The 21836-nt window shown below is 38.1% G+C and overlaps 1 protein-coding gene across 1 annotated transcript in view; it reads left to right on the forward strand.

The window, feature by feature from the left end:
- Window positions 1–11426: 11426 nt before the first annotated feature.
- The window catches only part of MGAM (maltase-glucoamylase), a gene marked incomplete at both ends in the record, with an annotated part of 169693 nt that continues 159283 nt past the window's right edge, over window positions 11427–21836 (forward strand). Inside the window, 2 exons of the mRNA XM_080701254.1 lie at window positions 11427–11553; window positions 13348–13469. Coding sequence (XP_080557380.1) covers window positions 11427–11553; window positions 13348–13469 — 249 coding nt within the window. The remainder of the gene's footprint in view (window positions 11554–13347; window positions 13470–21836) is intronic.

The following is a 21836-nucleotide window of genomic DNA, read 5'->3' on the forward strand; positions in this document are numbered from 1 at the left end:
AACTTCAGTTTTCCCAGGTGATATATGAAGTTCATAAATTCATGTTCTTTGACTCATATATTTCCAAAATTATCACTGGCTCATAATGCCAAATGTCCATAAATAATAGTAGTTGAGGAGACCTTAAAAATTGTGTGGTAAAAGAGCAGGTTTCTTTTTTCCCCCAATATGTCACAGACTAACTTGTAAAATTATAAATAAATTACTAGAAAAATAAAATTAAAAACCAAGAATTTACAAACCAGGTGTGTGGAACACACTTGTAATCCCAGTACTTGGGAGGATGAGACAGGTGGATCGCAGGTTCAAAGACAACCCAGCAAGTAGTGAGACTCTCACTACTGAGACTTTGTTTCCAAGTAAGGAATGCAATTGGCCTGGGGATGTAGCTTGGAGGTCGAATGCCTCTGGGTTCAATTCCCAGTATCAAAAACAAAACAAAACAAAACAAAACCAAGAATATACAAATACAAGTTCAATTTTTTATTATTAGGGCAAATAGATATTAAATTACGTTATTGTAATAAAAGCGTCTCCACACTTACCTTCAATTTCTGTTCTTATTTCTTGGGGGAATGTCAACCAAACATTCATGGATCATACTTGGGGTGGCCTGTGAGGAGGACTCTTTCCTACCTTGAGGAAGGTTCCCTCAGTGATAAAGTAGAGTAGGGTTCTTAACTTGGAATTCCTGAATATAATTCACAGAGTTTGTTGAACTTGGAAGGGAAAAGTATTTATGTATCTTTTCTTTGCTAACCTCTAATTAAAATTTAGCATTTCTTTTCAGTACAAAGTTAGGCTTAAACCACAGTGTTAGCAGTACCAATAACTTTGGGGCCAAGAGAAGTCACATTGCTTTCATATCATATGTAAGATAATATGGAAATATTACTTTTAGTAATCACTATTTTGAAATTGCAATGGCTATTATACCCGTTGCTTTATTGTTAGTTAATAGATCATTAAAAAGCATAAGCTGCAATTACAAAATGGCCTAGTATCTATATTTTAGTGTAATTGATTCACATGCATTAAACATACAATTTTAAGCCTGTCTACAGCAGGCACCAGATTGTCAAAGGGTCTTCATGGTACAAGCCAGCAAGCAAGCTTAGGGACACCTTCTGTATGGGCAAGAAAAAATAAAACTCTTGAAAACATTTTCAAAACAATTTCCTTCCATCACAGATCAGCAGATTATAGTACTAAATGTCAGGGGGTTCTTGAGATATTAGGAGTTTTTAAGAGAATATCAGGTCATTTTAACTTTTTTGCTCATTTCCTATGATTTGAGTCAATTCTGTGTTCTCTTACCAGGTACATTGGATAAACCTTCAGTGGTTGAAAAGGATGGAATGGGTCAGGGAAGGTAGCTTCGTCCTCTGAGGTTCTGGGGATATTCTCAGAGGAAGACTGTGGTTGTTAATTAACTAACAATTCTGATCTTGGGAAGGAAAGCTGTATGGTGATTTGCACTTGAAAGTCATTAACATTTTTCTGACAGTATATTAAACAGTTACCAGGGCTTGGGTGTGTTCTGTGGGCTGCAGTCCTCTGCTTTTATTGCTAAGCCACCCTTCAGAGCAGGAGTGGCTGCTGGAGGCAATGAGGTATGTTTGTGAACTGCACTGTGTATTCACTTATGGTTGTAGATTGTGTGTGTGTGTGTGTGTGTGTGTGTGTGTGTGTGTGTGCGCGCATGTTTGAACAAATTTATGCTGATCTTCTTTGGTCAACATGCTCTTGTTAATTTGTTACAGATAAAAATAGACCACAACAAACCAAGAAATTCTGCACATAAACCAAAATTCAACTCACCTTTTTCTTTGTATGCATGTATCTGTGTGTTCATGCGTGTATTCCTCTGGATCCACACTGGAACTGATTGTACTTAAACCTCTGTGTTTGTGTGTCTGGAGAGGTACAAAGAATTATTTAATGTTTGGTGTGAGGTAGCAGGTAGATATTCTTTTGATTCTGGAAGTGGAGGGGAGAGTGAGGAAAAGAAGTTAGAATTTTGGAGTGAGAGTGGAGCATTTGGGATCATTCCTTCTAAGAGGACATAGAGTTAGAACTGAGGAGTAGTAATTAGAGAATCAGCCATAGTCAGAAAATTGAGAAATTTCTCACTATTAGTGGAGAGTTGGTGCCTTTATGAATCAAAGACAACAATTTCAGGTAAGTCTGAGGGGATATAGGTGTTCTTGTGTGAAATATTGGAATGTATCATGAGTTGATATGAAATGAGGAGGAGTGGGAGTTTGGAGAGAGATTTGATTGGCAGTCATGGAGGAAGATTTGATTGGCAGTCATGTATGATGCAGAATGGAAATGTCCAGAGAAAAAGGGATGCCAATGGATTGCTGTTGGTTCCTCTCTGGTAAAACCCAAATAACAGCTTAGTCCTTCCTATTGCTAGAGTTTAGCTAGATACCTGTGAGCATTTCTTTTCTGATGTATATTAGGGTAGAAGGGTCCTGGGGAAAGGGAAAGAGGTCAAGAACAATCCCTAGGGGTCTCACTGGAAAAGGCTATCTAATATGATATCTGAATAGTGGTTTTGATGTTTCTGAGGCCCTCTTGATCTCCCCAAACTGTCTGCTGGTCTGGTGTCATGGTGGGGAACAGTGTTTGTGTAGAGATGGGCAGGGAGGCGGCACAAGGTTGGAGTCTTTGATCTACTTTGATGGGTAGTTTCTTGTGCTATCAGAGACCAAATGAAGTAGAAGGAATTCTATTCTGCACCCCAAATTTAAAACTGCTAATCAATATTTCATTCATACCTTCTCAAGATGCCAGTGATATTTTCAGGTACTTGTTCTTCCAGGTGCAGTGAGTTAATAACATTACAAACTGCTCCACAAACATGGAATACTAGGAAGTAGATGGACCCAGAAGAAATTTTCCACTTATTTTTGGTTCGCATGGTAGCTATGGAACATAATAAGGAAGATAAACTCTCATACATCTGTGGTCACAGAAGGATATAATTGCTAGAAATTGTTCCTCTGCAGTTCAGAGGGGGAAAATGAGGCCCAGAGAGGTGGTCTTTTCCAAATTTTCTCAGCTGGGTAGGTTCAGAGCTGACTTCTAGATTTCTGCACTTTGAATATGACCAGAATTGTAAAAAAAACCCTCAGCAACTTTTTTCTTCTCCTTCTTTAACTAGAAGGGAGACAATGGACCAACCCACTAAATATTGCCCAATATTTCTAATACTTTTAAAGATTAGCTGTGCTTGCTGGGGTTTTCTTTGCAAGTTATTCTTGGTTTCTATAGAACTAGCCCTCTCTTTACCACTAGACTTCTTGCTTTGTATTATTAAAGAATTTTTAAGAGAATGACTTAGCTGGGTATGGTGATGCACACCTAAAATCTCAGTCCTCGAGAGGCTGAGACAGAAGGACTGCAGGTTTGAGGACAGCCTCAGAAACTTAGTGATATTTTCAATAACCTAGTGAGACCCTGTTTCAACAAAACCCAAACCCAAACCAAATAAAAACAACAATAACAACAAAAAGGGCTGGAAATATAGCTTAGACAGAACATTCCTTTGTTTAATCTCCAGTACCCCCCAACACATATTAGCCCACCATACAAAAATGGGACACTGTCTATAATTCAGAAAAGATGAAAATTATATTCATTTTTTTTCAAATTAAATTTCATAGCTGTTTTAATAATGTGAGTCCCATGTGATCTCTCAACCTTTTCTAAGTAACTCTAATAGTGGCTTGAAAAATTCATATAATTGTAATATGGGGAGAGGGATCCTTGGTGGTAAGTTGGTTGTGAGGACTAAATGAAATACTGCATGTAAACACCTAGCCCAGTCCCATGGACATTCCAAGTACTTGGTTAATGAGCTAGATGCTACATGATAAAGCTACAGTCTTGAAAACACATTATGCTGGTAACACACTATGAGGAATTGCAGCCTAGAATTATAGAGTGAAAATTAGAAGCTTGGGCTGTGGAGTCCAAAGGGCAGATGTTCAATTTATGGCTTTGCCGTTATTGACTGCATGACATCAGGTAGGTTATTGGGCTCAGGTGAAGTTCAATTTTCTCATGTAAACTTGGGGATATTGGTGGTAACTCATTTGGGGTTGTTAAAAGGATTGCATGGACAAATAATGGAAACCTCTTAGCACATTTGCTCAATCGTCTACTATGATTACTGTCAACATTATAATTGCACAATTATGTTTGCCAAACAAAAAGATGACAAATTGCCAAGCAGCAGTTTATCAAAACATTCTTTTAAAAGCACTTAACATTGTTTAAATTACTTCTTTCTCTATTTGCCTTTTACCATTTTCTTTTTCTTTTCTTTCTTTCTTTTTTTTTTTTTTTTTTGGTGGTACTGGGGATCCTGGAAACCCTTATACCTCCGGAATACACTCCCAGACCTATTTTTATACTTTTTAAAATTTGGAAACAGGGTCTCTTAAGCCAGCGCGGCAGGCTTCGAACCTGAGTGATCCTCCTGTCTCCGCCTAACAAGCGCGGGGATTACAAGCGTATGCCACCACGCCCGGCTTACCATTTTTCTTGATCCTAGTTTTTTCTTAAATTTTACTCCTAATTGAGATAGCTGGCTCTACCATCAAGTTCTCTGAAATGCAGAAATAAGATCAATTAGGTTATACTGGAAAGATGTTTTCTATTGCTGTTGTTTATTTGTTTTGTTTTTCTCTTAATGTTTAAGAAAATACGTCTCTTTTATAGCTAATAAGTACATATCACTACTCCATAGAACAGGTAAATGTATTTAAATATGTGAAGAAAAAGGCAAACAGATTTAAGAAATGTGCCAATCATACTTAAAAGTCATACTCACCTACATATATAAGTTATATATTGCTGGGTAACAATCAACCTAAATATTTGTAGCTTAAAATGATGACATTTCTTATCTCTTAGCTTTTGTGGGTTGGAAATGCAGCAGCAGGTCTCTCCTGAGGTTCCAGCCCAAGGTGTCAGGCAGTCAGTCAGGCAGTCATTCAGGCAGGCAGCGATGTGAAGACCTGACTGGGGAGGAAGGGTCTGCCTTCAGGACGGCTCATCCTCATGGTCTTGGGCAGAAGGCCTCAGTTCTGCGCCAGCAGTTGGGAAAATTTCCACAGACTCACTTAATGTCATGGCAGCTGGTTTCTTTGAGAAATTGTCCAAGAGAAAGATTAGGAGGAAGCCTCAATTATTATTTTTTTTTTTTTGGTATGAGGATTGAACCCAGGGGTGTTCTACCATCAAGCTACAGTCTAATTCATATATATATATATATATATATATATATATATATATTTATTTATTGGTGTATTATAGTCTCACGTTCAAACGTAGATTGTGTTGACAGTGGCATATATTCACACACAGTACTTGCTGACTCCTTCCACATCCCCGCTTACCTCCCTCCTGATAGCAAGTGTCCACGTTAACAATGCTATATTCACATGCATTTAGTCGCAGGCAGCATGTCCATGAATGAACCCCAGCCTTCCTCCTCCCCTCCCCTTCCTCCCCGGCTCCACTGGGGCTCTCCTTCATCCCAAGTACTCCCTCGCTCGAGTATATTAGAGAAAGCATGTGTCCCTTCTCCTGTGCTTGGCTAATCTCACTTAACATCATGTTCTCCAGGTTTTTCCATCTTCTTACCAATGGCGTAATTTTGCTCTTCATTATTGCTGAGTAGAATTCCATTGTGTGTATTTCCCATAGTTTGTATTCAGTTCATCTGTTGATGGACACCTAGGTTGGTGCCATAGTTTGGCTATTATGAATTGTGCTGCTATGAACCTGAGTATGCATATGTTACTATAGTTCTCTGATTTCAACTCCTCTGGAAAGATACCCAGTAGTGGTATAGCCAGATTGTATACGGATCCATTCCCAGTTTTGTAAGGAATCTCCACAGCGGCTGAACTAGTTTGTACTCCCACCAACAGCATAGAAGAGTTTCTATTTTCCCACATCCTCACCAACATTTGTTGTTATTTGACTTCTTTATGCTTGCCACTCTGATTGGGGTTACATGGAATCTCGGTGTTGTTGTGATTTGCATCTCTTCTTAAACAGGGTCTTGCTAAGTTGCTGAGACTGGCCTCCTGACTGGCCTCCTGACTCAGCCTCCTGAGTGTTAAGATTATAAGCACCCATCTTGTATTGAATCCAGCTGCTACAATGTCTTTTATAACATAGAATTGGTTATATTCTGTTTGTCAGAAGTAAGTGACCAAATCCAGCCCCCTTTAAAAGAATAGGAGTGGGAGGGCCTTGGCTTCATCTCTTGAAGGCAGGAGTATCAAATAATTTGTGAACATTTTACATCATTTATTGTATCAAGATTTTAAACAACACTGGATTTTATTTCACATATTTACTTAGTGGTATGTCTAGGTATGTATATGGTGTCCTCAAATTTTACTGTTACATGCAATGTTACAAAAAAAATCCTCTACCTGTCCATACATTGGTTATCTAATATAAAATGTATTTATGGTATAAATATGTACATATGGGATATGGGATTGCTAGGTTGTGTGTATGATTACTTTTAATAGTTTTTGTGAAGACTTCATGGAACATGAGGTGTTTACAGTTTGGCCAGAAATGTGGATAACATAGCACATTAGTATTTTGAAAAATTTAAAATATTAGTGTAAAAGCAATCTCCCATCTCATAACTATTAGTAATCGAGAGAGAGAGAGAGAGAGAGAGAGAGAGAGAGAGAGAGAGAGAGAATGGAAAGAGGAGAGAAGAGACATGGTCATTCAGGTGTTCTTTTAATTCCTGTTTTTCATGGTGAACACAAGATCATTCTTTGCTTATTAGTTAATTTGATTATACCAACCATGGAAGATTATTAATATTTATAGATTTTTTACAAGTAAGATTAATGTTAAGTTTCTTTTAAAGTCTTTGAGAATGTGAGGTTACTGGGGACAGTCTAGGCAAGAAGGACTAGAAGTGGGGTCATTTGTTCTAGAGAAATACAAGATGATACTTATTGCAGAGGAAGATATATTTCTGCTCCATTTCCTATCCTATCACATAGTCAGAGCAATTTATGTTAGCTAACACCAATTTCTTATTAATATATAAAAAGCAAATCCTCTTGTTATCTAATCTTTGGACAAAGTACTGAGAAAAGAATTCTCCTCCCTGAGCAGAGTATGTGAAGATACAAGGAAAAAAATATAAAGCATATATATATATATATATATATATATATATATATATATATACTTTTATCGGTTCATTTAGTCTCACATCAGGCTGCAGTCACAGTGACCGTGATGCAATACACCTCCCTTGCTCCACTCAGTTTTGACAATATTATCTAAAGCCTCTTTTGTATCCTAATTACTCCTTAACTTCTGCGTATGAGAGAAAACATATGACCTTTCACTTTCTGTGACTGGCTAATCTCAGCACAATGTTCCCTAGGTCCATCCATTTTCCTGCAAATGACATAATTTTGTTCTTATTTATTGTTGAGTAGAATTCCTTTGGAAAGATATCCAGGAGTGGTATACAGCTGGATCATATGGTGGATCCATTCCCAGTTTTCTGAGAAATTTCCACACTGATCTCCATGATAGCTGCACTAGTTTTCAATACCACCAATAAGGAAACCATCAAGAATCCTAATAAGGAGCCAGTAGAATTAGAAGGTATTTGCTATCTACTCCTCATATATAGGACTAATATCTAGAATATACAAACAACTTAAGAAATTTATTTCTAAAAAAATAGCCCCCCAAAATGGGCAAGTCAACTAAATAGACACTTCACAAAAGAATAAATATAAATGGGCAATAAATATATGAAAATGTGTTCAACATCATTAACAAGTAGGGAGATGCAAATAAAAGATACACTGAGATTCCATCTACTCCAATTAGAATGGCAACCACCAAGAAGTCAAACAACAAAAAAGTGCTGGGAAGCATGTGGGGGAAATAGAGACAAACCATTTCTAAGTCAGGAAGTCTTGCATTAGAACAGAAGGCAGAACATGTTCTTTGTGACTAAGAAGTGTGGTCTACAAGGCAGCCTAGGAAAGAACAGTTGGGTCCATTGTGAAGAAGAGTTCATCCTAAGTACCACAAACATGGAAAACTAAATCAGGCCTTGAGTAAGCAAGACTGCTGCTCAGGTAAGGAGATCATGTCAGAACAACTTGATAAGCATAGCAGTTAACAATGTGCCTCAGCTGATGTACCAGGTCATTGAGTGGTGTGAGAACAGAACCTTCCTGATAAGCACTTGCCCATGGTTCACCTTATGACCTAGAGATACCTCTCCTGGGCATCTTTCCAAAGGAATTAAAGGCAAAATATTGTAGCAATAAATGCATACTCATGTTTATAGCACCACAATTCATAATAGCCAAATTATGGAACCAGCCTAGATGGCCATAAACAGTTGAATGGATTACAAAACTATGATATACACAAAATAATTTTACTCAGACATAAAAGGCCAAGACTTATGTCATTTTCAGGAAATAAATGGAATTTGGGAATATTATGCTAAGTGAAATTCACTAAGCTCAAAAAGTGAATAGTTATAAGTTTTCTCTCATATGTGGAAGGTAGGTAGAAATTGGGAAGCAAGGAACAGACAGAGGAGCAGAGACTCCAGTAGAATGATGGAGTGGGATTTAGGGGAGGGAGAAGGGGGATAGAGTTGTAATGAATATAACAATTGATATAATGCTATGCATGTATATTAAGTTACCAATGCCAATCTCAAAGACATGTATGAATGTTACTGAATCCTGGTACTTGCCCCAATTTGTCAGATCAAATAATTGGGACAAAACTTGGGAAGAAGAGAAAAGACATTTATTGACTTTCTAAGGAGATTGGAGAAACCAGTAGTGTTTAGGAACAAGCCTTGAATTTTCCCCAAACAAAGGAAGCAGGGCCCTTTTAAGAGTTAGCTCTTCAGAGTCATCCTGGCGTTTTATCAGAAGGGATGTAATTCATGTTTAAGTGTTCTTTGGGTCAATTTTTATTTAAAAATGCCATCCAGGGTCCTGCTTGTGTGTTTATGAGAAGGGGTACAATTCATGTTTAAGTCTTTCTTGAAACAGCTCTAATTCAGCTTCACAAGCCAGAGTCATGTTACTTTATCAGAAGGGACATAGTTCATGTCTAAGTCTTTCTTGAGTTTGTTCTTATTCAGAACCACTGGTGTCAGGTCCCCTTCCCACAGTAAATGGATAAGAGTATGTTTTCTGTTAATAGAGGGTGAAGGAAAGCAGGAAGACAGAGAGGGAAAATGTCAGCTTAGAAACAGGTCATCTGTTAGCTGTCATGGGGCCCCCAGTGCACGGAAAAGGAGGAAGTAGAAGGGGAGCCAGAGAGAAATGTTTTGTAAGTTGTGCGCATGCATATTTCTTATCAGTGTATACCTCAGTATGATGCATAGTAACTACAATGCACCAATAAAAGTAAACAGAAATCTCATCACTTAATACTATCACACCGAGTATTAGGTCCCAACAGATGAGTTTGGAGGGACACATACATACATTCAAACCATAGAAACATATAAATGTGTAATTTTTATATTTTATATTTATTATTATTGTTGTTGTTGTTGTTATTTGCTGGTACTGTGGATGGAACCCTTCTACCTCCAGGCTACATTCCCAGACCTATTTTATATTTTTATTTGGAAACAGGGTCTCTTAAGCCAGCAAGGCTGACTTTGAACCTGCATGATCCTCCTGTCTCTGCCTCCAAAGTGCGGGGATTACAAGCGTGCACCATCATGCCTGGCTCTCTATTTATTTTTGAGTGGAAAATCCTAAAGGACTGCTTGGGGGAACTTAAGAGGCAACCACTGGCCAAAATGATATGTAAGATGCCTTCAATTCTCAAATTATAGGCTCATTTTTATCAGCTCTCATCTTAGTCTATGGTTTTTATTTTTTTATTTTTTATTTCATTTATTTATTTATTTATTTATTTATTTATTTATTTATTTATTTATTTATTGTGGTATTGGGGTTCCTGGAAGCCCTTCTACCTCCGGGCTACACTCCCAGACCTATTTTTTATATTTTTATTTAGAAACAGGGTCTCTTAAGCCAGAGCGGCTGGCTTCAAACCTGCGCGATTCTCCTGTCTCCTCCTCTCCCCAAGCACAAGGATTACAAGAGTGTGCCACCATGCCCACTGTAGAGTATGGTTTTTAAATATTGCTCTCACTAGAAGGGACAGGAACTCCTTGTAGAGTTTTGATTCCAGATGGGGGACTGGGAATGTAAGATATAAGCTTAGGATATCATGTTATACAAGAAAGCACGAAAACTAGTAAAGACTCTTCAGGTTAGACCAATGGGATTCAGGACCAACTTGAAGAGGATGCTGCTGGGAAAAGATGAAAAGATAGGAAAAATTAAAATTATCAAGAGATGAATGCAGATCAAATATATTCAAATTCGTGATTTCATGAAATGTTTAAAAAACAACAAACCATTGGTCCCCTTTGGAAGATTCTAGGAAAACAAGTCTTTATTTTGAAAACCAGTAAATAAAGAGTCTAGTGTCCCACCACTGTTTTTGTGAACTGCATCTTTATGAAATGAATATTAGGCAAGGAAATATTTCTATAGATAGAAGTATTTCATCTAACAAATAAGCAAATCAGTAATAAAGGACTCACAGCATCAGCATTTCATAATTCCTGATGAAATAGGAATCTAGGAAATATCAGTGTTATATTTATATTCCTGTTAATATCACCAAAAAGAGAGTTACTAGATTTTCTGCCTTCTGATAGAAGATGCTGTACCATCCATGCACCATTGTTACTAAACAATCCAACTTGTATCTGGTCAAAATGCTAAATTACAGGAAATTTAAGAGTAGATAAACAGGTTAGATGATGCAGATGCAAGTAACAAAATTCAATTTGTGTAGAAAATCTACAGAACAAACCATACTGATTAAAAATGACATAGAAATCAACCAGTTACAACATATAAATCTTACTTTCATCCTTTTGAGACTAGAACAAACACTGTAAAAAATTTTCAATAAGGTCAATTTCAAAACTGACTGGATATTTGATGACAAGGAAATATTGCAAAATATTGTAAAGATATTTTAGGCACAATAATAGTATTTTGATTTTTTAAAATTTTGTGTCTTTTAAATACTTAAGGATTTTCAGATTAAAATGTATTAAATACAAGATTTTCTTCAAAATAATCCAGGGATATGGAGACAAGCAGGAACAGACAAAATAAGATTGGCCTTAAGTTGCTTTTTTAAAAAATTTAGATGATGGGTACGTGAAGGTGTGTGTACCATACATTGTATACGTTTGCCCTTTTCTGTTAAACATTTCCTAACTCTATACTGAATACAATTTAAATCTAAATTTTTCTCTTTTGTTATAGATGGCAAGACGGAAGTTCAAAAAATTCACTAATTTGGAGATTTCACTCAGTGCCCTTCTGCTTGTAGTATTTATCATTGCTATTGTTCTAATTGTGCTTTTGGCTACAAATTCTACGGAATCAAAAGGTACTAAGTTACTCTGGGTCCCTTTCTCCGTACAGTGTTCTTATTAGATCAAAACCCTCATTGATGGTAGGGAAATAATGCTTTCATGTGTGTGTGTGTGTGTGTGTGTGTGTGTGTGTGTGTGTGTGTATGTGTGTGCACGCGTATGCACATCCAGGTTATAGGTGTTTGGGGAACATGTGAGTAAAACTATGACAACTTAATTCCTTGGAAGTTTAAGTTCTGAAGCCTTAAGTTCCCCATTTAATTAGAAAATAATCTAATGAACAATTTAATTAGTGTGAAAAGCAGTCAAATAAGTATATCATCGAAGTACTGTAGGCCTAAAAATATTTCCAAATCATTGTATTAAGTGCACTGATTTATTATACCTCCAGAGATGCCCTGGATTGGGCGGAATCATCTGGGATTTCCTGTGTGGTTCACCTAGGAGCAGCTTCTTAGGGCAGCAAAGCAATGAAGGGTCACCTTAAGGTTACAGGAAACTTTTGCTCCTCTGGCCTCATCCCCAGCTACAGTGATTTCTACTGTGTGTGGAAAGTTAGATTAGATAATCTTAAAGGTGTCCAACTATTAAAATTTTATGACCCTCAAGGTGAAACTGAAACCTACAATGCAGATACTGGTTCAAATAGGGAGTTCTTTTAATCGACCACTTTTGAATTGGAAACTCCAGTGTAAAGAAAAATAATTAAAAGCCCCATTTAAAAAATCATATTGTTATTAACTTAATGCAGGGGCTTTAAAGAAATCTTACTTTCTTATTTTAAAATACAAGACAAGTGCCTTTTTAATTTTACTGATCTTTAAATCTGAAATCAAAGTTCTATAGACCTGGGATAGGTTCTAGCTGCCAGTTTCTAGACATGTGAGTTCCCTTTACAGCTTTTTCACATAAGATGTGTTTATAGTCTGCCTTTGCTCAGAAGTATTCTCTGCCCAGGGGTTTGGCTGTTGACTGAGCAGGTTGAAATGTTATGCTGTTAGATGGGACCTGCACTGGGTGTGATGGTGCATGCCTATAAGTACTGAGACAGGAGGATCACAGATTCAAGACAGGCCTCAATACTTTTGCAAGACTCTCAGCAACCTAGTGAGACCTTGTTGCAAAACAAGGAAAGGGCTGGGGGTGGCTCAGAGGTAGAATGCTCCTAGGTTCAATCCCCAGTGCCACCAAAACCAAAGAGGAAAACAAACAAACAAAAACCAACATCAACAAAGAAAAGGATGGGACTCGTACTACTTGTTGGCTACTGGGGCTGGGGGTACAGGACCAGAGCAGAAATCTACAGACTTTTCTGCAAATAGAGTAAATATTTTAAATTTTTATGGTTCATAAGTCTCTGATATTATTATGTTACCGTAGTATAAAATCAGCTATGAACAAATGCATGTGACTGTGTTCCAGCAATATTTTATCTTAAAAATAGGCTTAGACCTGATTTGGCCTGAAGGTCACAGTTTGCTGGTTCCTGTCCTTTGGAAAGTTGGTTTCTACCTTCATGAGCTTCTGATCCAATGGTGGAGTCCTTTCTCTTAATTACTATTTTGTAGGGGAGGGACTTGAGGGTGAGAGAAGGTGACATGGGTGGAACAGAGGTAGATATATCTAGCAAGGATAAAAGTAAAGTTTTAGAAAGTGAAAATGCATAAAATTTGAGAGTACCAGAGGGACGCGCTCCCCACGGTGCAGTTAATGTCATTGGAAGTGTTGAGAACAATAATCTATCGAATGCTATGGTATTACATATGTCCAATGGTCAGATTATGTTTACTTTTGGGATATAATTCTAGATCCTGAGACAACTGGGTCTCCAGGCCCTGGAACAACAAGTACCACCCCTAATTCTGCTGAATGCCCTGTGGTCAATGAATTGGAACGGATCAACTGCATCCCTGACCAGCTGCCAGCAAAGGTTTGCGTCACAGAGCTTGTTTTCACTTAAGCGTTTATGCCTCTGGATAGTTCTCTTTTCCTTTTTCTGTTTGTGACTCTCAGAGAATTGTTTATATTGTAGCCATTAATGTATAATTTTCTCAGGCAAATTACTCCTGTGTCCATGCTTGTGTGGCTATGTAGCTTCAAAAAGAGGAAGATATGGAAAATTTCTTTGAGTTGGCAGCTTCATCAGAATGTTATCTAGGATCTACTATAAAAACAATACACGTACATAAAACATGATTTAAGATAAGGTAAAAGGTCCCAAGAGCTATGCTTGGGAGGAAGAAGGTAATTCACACCAGAGTGAAGATAGTGCAGGCCTCTGGGCACTTACTTTCGTCCAGTATTTCTTGATCACGAGCTGAAGAGCAGTAGATTATCATGATAATGAACTCAGGACACACTCCTTATCAGTTTCCTTTTACTTAGTGAATAAAATGATATCTGAATGAAAGTAAAGTGTTGGCTTCTGCGTGAAGGAAGCTGAGATGAAACGGTGGATTTGTGTCAGACACAGAGCGTCTGCTTGCTCCATGGACGCGTGTACACATTTATCTCTGCAGCCACCCTGTTCTCAGTGGGCTGCAGGAAGCTGCGATGTCCTAGAGAGTTTCTAGTTTTGGTTGCTCCAGATGGATTCAGTTCCCAAAGATATATGTTTTCCTATTAAGAGATAACTCCACCTGGGGGATTACTGTCCTGGGAGGATGGGGTGACACAGAGATAAATGTGAGGTGAGGAGGTAAGGGAGGAGCATCGGAGCAGTCATCTTGGTTATCTCAGTTAGGCCAGGGTAAAGAAGCAAAGAAGGAAAGACGAGTAAGGAATCAAGCCTCAACAGAAACCATGATGTCTCTGCCTATCTGCAAACCAGATATTTGGTGTTTTGCAGAAGAAAAAATTACTCAGTCACCTAAGTTTAGCCTTGATCTTTAGTATTTTGCTTGCAGCTGGCTGGAGGGCATCTTCATGGTGTCTCTCTATCACATCAGCTAAACTCATCACCAGATCAAATCTACTTTTCTTCTTTGTGCTCAGATTTCTATTAGTAGCCCTATTGTGCTTCTAGTTTCAGAGTCAAAATCAATAGGACATAGGCTTGGCTCTCCCTTTACATTCTTTGGCCAGTATCTAAACGTATTTTTTAATGATATTTTCCATAAATTTAACTTCATTTTCATTCTCACTGTATTACTAGACCATAATTTCCAGTAGCCTCTGAGCACCTTTTCTGAATTTAATTTTCCTCAACTATTCCATTATATGCATGGTTAAAACTTCTCTCTTTCAGATCTTACTTAGATTATATATCTATCCAACTCTAATACTTATAGAATCTCATTATGCCTAGTGAGTCAAGTTCAAATCCTTTATTCTGTTATCTAAGGCCCTATTTAACCTTCCTTGTGCCTCTAATATCACTTAGACCATAATTCCTGGGTAAATTTTAGAAACAGCACTCCACACTGACTTTAAATTGATCAGTTCTAAAGAGCCTGTCCCTTGTCCTTCATGAGGCCTTTTATTCTCAGAGGTAAAGATTCTACTGATGGCAGAGAACAGAAATATAATTATAGATGTTTACTCTGTAAAGAGACGGTAGATAATAATTTTAAACATTTTGATTTTCAGAGTTAGAATACTGTGGAAACCTGAGAGTGCAGGTTTACATGCTTAAAATAAGCCATGTGCTCTAAGTAACCATTACAGATGGTAAAGCTGAGAGAAGATTGCAAATTCATGTTTCACATGGACAATAATGATAATGTTTATCATGCATATGTGAGGCTAATACATTTTTATCCAGATACATCATAATCTCTTATAGCAAACCACACTTTGTAGTTTCAATAATTTATTTGGCTTATCACATCTTGTTCAAATTCCATTTTTAATCAATGTATTTAAGGGATAAAATTTTATGATACACCAGTAGGGATAGTACTGCACTCTGCTAAAGATCATTCTGAGTTCTCACCCTTACAATTACCCTGTGTTTACACATCATCAGATAAGCACCATTATATACTGCAAAGATAAACAGTGCGCTGTAAATTCCCCAAAAGTGACTTAATCTTTTGTTCTGCACTTTGAGTTGTAGGCACTGGGTAGAACTTGGTGGGAAGGCAGGGCACTGGTTTCTTATGAGGCTTTGCTGCTGAACAGCTTTGTGACTAATTACTGTCATATTTTCTTGCCTACTGTCAAAGCTTTATCAGTGAATGATACAACATGTGCTCAGATTAATTTATTCATTAAACAGATGACTGATGAACATTGTGCTAAACTCTGTGATTAAAATGATTTTAGAATAGTGATCTTTAAGGTCTTGGGAAATGTTCTTTGAAAATCCATTGCCCTTTACTTCGGAGAACTAGAAAGTCTGGATCGTGGGAAAGGCATAGGTGGCATCTTTGTTTAAAAGTCTTTTCTGAGCTGGGTGTGGTGGCACACGCTGTAATCCCAGCATTTGGAGGCTGAGACGGGAGGATGCGGTTTGCAGCCAGCCTCAGCTACTTAGTGAGGCTCTTTGCATCTCAATGAGACCCTGTTTCAAAATAAAGAATAAAAAAAGTACCGCAAAAAAATCTTTTCTGTCCCAAGCATGGTGGCGGATATCTGCAATTCCAGTACTTGGGAGGCTGAAACAGGAGGATCGCAGGTTTGAGGCCATCCTCAGCAACTAAGCAGGGCCCTCAGCATCTCTAAGCCTAGTGACACTCTGTTTCTGAATAAACAAAATAGGGGTGAGGATGTAGTTCAGAGGTAGTATGCCCTTGGATTCACACACACACACACACACACACACACACACACACACACACACACACGTCTTTGTTGTCAGACATCACCTTGGGATGGAATGCAGTGCAGGTGCCAACTTAATTTTCAAAACTTGACTCAAGATGCAGGTATTGTAAAGGAGTGTATATCTAAGATATTTCCTGAGTTGAGATTATTATTATTCATTCATTCAAATTTAGTACACATAAATATAGCCAGGGGATATTTCAGTGAGTACGAGTTGGTTTGAAATTCCTTTATGACTCCTTTATTTCGGCTTCTGAGAGTCCTGCTCCTACTTGAAAACGAGTTGCTTCCCTTCATTCTACTCCTCGCCTCTGTGCAGACTTTCCTGTCCCACCCTTCTGTTCACAGCATTAGGTTCTCTTAGTATTTAGCAAACAAAATCCATAGAGAAGCATGTATAGAGGGATCAAGTATTTCACTTTATTTTATTTTTATACATTTTGATGCATTATAGTCTCACACCACGAGGTACTTCATAATGATATTGGTGTACATGCACATCGCACTCGGTGAGCCTTCTCTGGCTCCCTCCCCATACAGGATAGTGAGATTGGCACTGGGAGTCTCACATATCTACATTATGTCAATGGAAGCAATTTCTTCATTGGTCCCTCTCCTCACCCCCTACGCTAGACCACCTCCCTCGCTCCACTAGAGTTTCTCCACTATTTGAAGCCCCTCTTATCTCCCAGTTATTCTCTAGCTCCCACATATGAGAGAAAATATACCACCCTTAATTTTCCACGACTGGCTAATCTCAATATAATGTTCTCCAGATCCACCCATTTCCCTGCAAATGACATAATTTTATTCTTTTTTGTTGGGTAATCTAGTTCATTGGCATGAGTGTATCCAATGCTTCTAGGATTTCTTTCAGGTCAGTGATAAAGCTATTTTTTTATGGTACTGGAGATTGAACCCAGGGGCATTTTACCTCTGAGTTACACCCCAGGCCTTTTTTTTTTTTTTCAATACTGGGATGGAATCCAGAGGCATTCATACTCCAAGCTATATCCCTAGCCCTATTTTTTATACTTTATTTTGAAATAGGGTCTTGTTGAATTGTAAAAGGCCTCACTAAGTAGCTGATCCTGGCTGTGAACTGCAATCCTCTTGTCTTAGCCTTCCAAATGCTGGGATTAAAAGCATGCATCACCACGCCCAGCTCCTCAGGCCTATCTTTTTTTTTTTTTTGAAATAGAGTCTTACTAAGTTACTTTGTAAGGTTGTCATTGAACCTGGGATCCTCCTGTCTTAGCCTCCCAAGTACTGAGATTACAGGTGTATGCCCCCATGCCCGGCTGTGATAAAGCTTTTCTGAGAAAAGCTGTTTATCTATGTGCCTGAAGCTTACAACCTACTCTGTATTTTTTACATTGTACCAAATACCAGTTGCCTTTGTCTATTTTGCTTTATTATAACAAAATACGTGAGACCAAGTAATTTATAAGGAACAGAAATTTATTTTCAGTTTTGTAGGCTGAGCTGTCCACAAGGTGTCGGTGTTTGGTGTGGCCTTCTTGATGCATCTTCATAGGGTGAAAACTGAAGGGGCCCTTTATAAAGGTCCCTAATCCCATTCACAATGGAGGATCCCTCAAGGCCTAATTACCTCTTAAAAGTCACAATTACCATAGCAACTCCTGAATTATTGAGGGCTCACTTTCAAACTATAGCCTAACAAAAATGTCTACAAGTCCTCCATTTTCTTAGCACTCAGTTTTCCTATAATACTGCCTCTCCATTTATCTATTCCTGAGAGACCTACTACCCCAAATATAGTGGCTTAAAAACAACAATCATTTTATTTGACCTCATGGTTTTATGGATCAGGGACTTGGTCAGGGTTTAGCTATATGGTTCTTCTGAGAAGTGTTGACTGAGATTAGTTGGTGGTTTTAGTGGGTGGCTGATCTAGTCTGGAGAGTTTCAAGATGGCTTCACCCACATGCCTGGTACTTTGATAAAAATGGGTCCTCTTGCCATCTATATAATCTCAGAATCTTTCTTAGTGTCCTCTCCAGCAGGGCAGCGGGACTTCTTTCATGATAGCGTAGGACTGCAAGAGAAAGAGGGGAAAGATACCACCAGTCCTCTTAACGGCCAGGCCTAGGAGCAGTATAGCATCAATTTTTCTGTACTACATTGATCAAATCAGTTCCAGCCCAGCCCAGGCTCTTGATTAAATTAGAATCGGTGCCTCTACAGGCTGGTAAACTACTAAATAATATATAAAAGGGTGGGATGGAATAGCACAGGGTGCAAAAACAAAACAAAACAACCCACAAGATAAAGCAGGTGTGAAAGAGTTTTTCTAAGTGCATTGGGGAGGCCTTTAGGGAAGCAGACCTTATATAGGGTTCTGGTTGCTCCTTGAAGCTTGAACTTCAGTTACCTTCACCCTTTGACTTTGGGCAGAGACTCAGAAGGTATATCAAAATGTCATTGGACTCTGGTCATTTATACATTTGTAGTATCCTGCCAGTCACGTAGCCCCTGTTCTCAACTCCATCAGACGATCGCCCCCCAAATTTCTACTGCTTTGTAGTAAAACAATATTGCTTGCTGATACATGCTCCTACCTTTGCCATTTTGGGGACAGTGATTTAGAACTATTTTGACGGTGTCCCCAGAATTGCAATTTCTAAGACTCGAAATAAGGTTCTTTTACTTCTCCAGTGTCTTAGTTTAAATTGATCAACAGGGGTAGAGGTGCCAGTGTCAGATCTAGGTTGGGTGGCAGGGCCAAATCACCTAGGTCCATTGTGAATCAGAAGGTGTCAACCCCGTTATCTGCAGTGGCAGAAGTTGTTTAATGCTGAGAACTCACTTAAGCTGACTTTCACTGGGTCTGGGATCACTTTCCTTTAAGCTGATTCATCTGTTCTTACAACTTTGCCCTTTTTTTTTCTAAATGCTGCAATTGCAAAGTCTTGCTTTGAAAAACAATTCTTAGAATGGTTGCTTCCTAGTTGCTTCCTAATGACCTAAAGATTTGTACATTACAAAGCACCTGTATTCTTCTCAGTAATTTATTATTTTTAACTCAGAAAAACATATGGAATTACCTCTGAGAAAATTTCTTGTTGGTAACATATTTTACCTTCAGCATATGCTTTTGGGTGTATAGAGCAGCATTTTCTCTTTTTATTTTCTATTTTCAAAATACTTTTATTGGTGCATTGTAGTCTCACATCGTAATGTTGTTCAAAGAGGTAGGGGCAGCCAGGCGTGGTGGTGCACGCTTATAATCCCTGCGCTTGGGAGGTGGAGACGGGAGGATCACGCAGGTTTGAAGCCAGCCTCATTGGCTTAAGAGACCCTGTTTCCAAATAAAAATATAAAAATAGGTCTGGGAGTGTATCCCGGAGGTAGAAGGGCTTCCAGGAACCCCAGTACCACACACACACAAAAAAGAGGTAGGGGCATATATGAACATTGCACTTCATGAGCCTCCCCCTAGCTTCTTCCAACAAGGCCTGGATGCTTACTTTAGAAGTGTGTTAGGAGAGAAAGTCTGTGACCAATCCTTTTATATTCCTTCCAGCTCTTCTCTCCTAATTACACTGATCAGCACAACAGAAACCTCAAGCTATTTTAAGTTTTTTCTGTAACAGATGTTAATCATGGATTATTACTAGGTGGTCTCCATTTTACTTTTCCATTTTCTACTTGCTTCTCTTTTCTGCCATTCTCAGTGGGGATTTGGTATCTTATGGTGCTAATTATCTAGAGCGTAGTTCTGAACTTTAACTGTCACATGAAAAGCATGTGTGGAGAACTTTTTATGATATCTATTTCCTGGGTTCCATGCCAGGAGTTGTGATTTAATTCTTGAGGAGTGGAGGTTAGGTGTGGTTCTTTTTTATAATATCTCTCAGGTGATCCAAACATGAGGATAAGATTGACAACCATTACCGTTGTTCTCAGATACTGATCTGCATCAGAATCCCTTGGAGCACAAATGAACCCTGAGCCCCAGCTTTCCTGAAGTAGGATGGGCCTGGTCCTCCATACGTTACTAAATTCTCTAGGTGATTTTGACAAGGATCATAGTTTGAGAGTACCAGAGTAAGATGTGTCTGCCGGGAAGGGAAACATTGCACATTTTTCAGTACTTCCGCAGGATATTATGTTGGGAGGTATTTTGGTGAAAATATGGGTTGTTTTTAATTGGCCTCTTCATATTATTAAGCATGGCTATTCGAGTCTTCTTAGTAATCCAATAGTTGGAAAGTAAGTTTGGGACACAAAGAAACAGACAGTTGTTTGCTATTCTTGGCTTTGATTTTCTTTCTACATAGCATTTAACTCCCAAAATAACTACTATAAGTATTTAAGATATCAAAGAATGTATAACCACTCTCCAGCTTATGAAATAAGGTAGTATACCCTGCTGTATTACCTTCCTTTCTCTTCAGAGGTAGCCACATCTCTGTTAGTATTTATCATGTATTCTTTTGTACCTTTACTACTTATACATATACATATAGTTAAAACAATATGTATATAAACCTATGAACAAAATGCATTTTTGCAAATTTTCACTTAATCTTATAAAATTTATTTATGTAGATATGTATCTCTTGTTCATTTATGCTTGCTGTAAAATGGTATATCAAACTTATTCTTTCTCTGGATAAAAGAAATTTAGTTTTTCCCTAATATCTATGGTTATATTAATGCTATTATGAGTGTTTATATAAATATTTTTACCTAGGTATTTATTTGGGGTTTATATCTTTAAGTTCACCAGATACAATAAAATTCATCTCCAAAGTGCATGTGATAATTTATCATCTTACTATCATTGTCTGCATTTTTTTTTTTTTTTTGGTGGAAATGGGGTTCCTGGAAACCCTTCTACCTCTGGGCTATACTCCCAGACCTACTTTTATTTGTTTTTTATTTGGAAACTGGGTCTTTTAAGCCAGCAAGCCTGGCTTTGAACCAGCACGATCCTCCCGTCTGCGCCTCCCAAGTGCAGGAATTATAAGCATGTGCCACCACGCCTGGCAATTTTTCTGCATCTTTAAAAGCATTTGGAATTAATATTCTTTTTAAATTTTGCCATTTTGAAGTTATAAAATAGCATCCTACTAAAGTCTTTGTGCTAATATTCCTGATACCAGTGATGGTGAAGACCTCAGTTCTTTCTTTTTTTTATTAATTTATTTTTTAAATTGGTGCATTGTAGTCATATATCAATCACATTGGAGTACAAGACTTGAGAGGATATACAAGCACACATCATCCAATTAGCCCTCCTCCAGCCCCCATCCCATTCCCTCCCCCTCCCTCCATCCCACGCTTCTTTGGTGATTTACTTTGATACATTTGTTTATGTACCTCCTGTGTTTTAAAGAGGCTCCGTCCTCCAGTATTACATACCCTCTGATTGGTCACATTAGTTGCTTCACTATAGGGCCCTTTCTATAGCTCAACCTCTTCCTGTTGCCCTTTTCCTCCTAGTTATTGATGATTAAGAGAAGCGTCTGATTTATATTTTCTGCGATATTTCTCTGTGCAT

This window comes from Muscardinus avellanarius (genome assembly GCF_963383645.1).
Source record: "Muscardinus avellanarius genome assembly, chromosome: 9".
Taxonomy (NCBI): Eukaryota; Metazoa; Chordata; class Mammalia; order Rodentia; family Gliridae; genus Muscardinus; species Muscardinus avellanarius.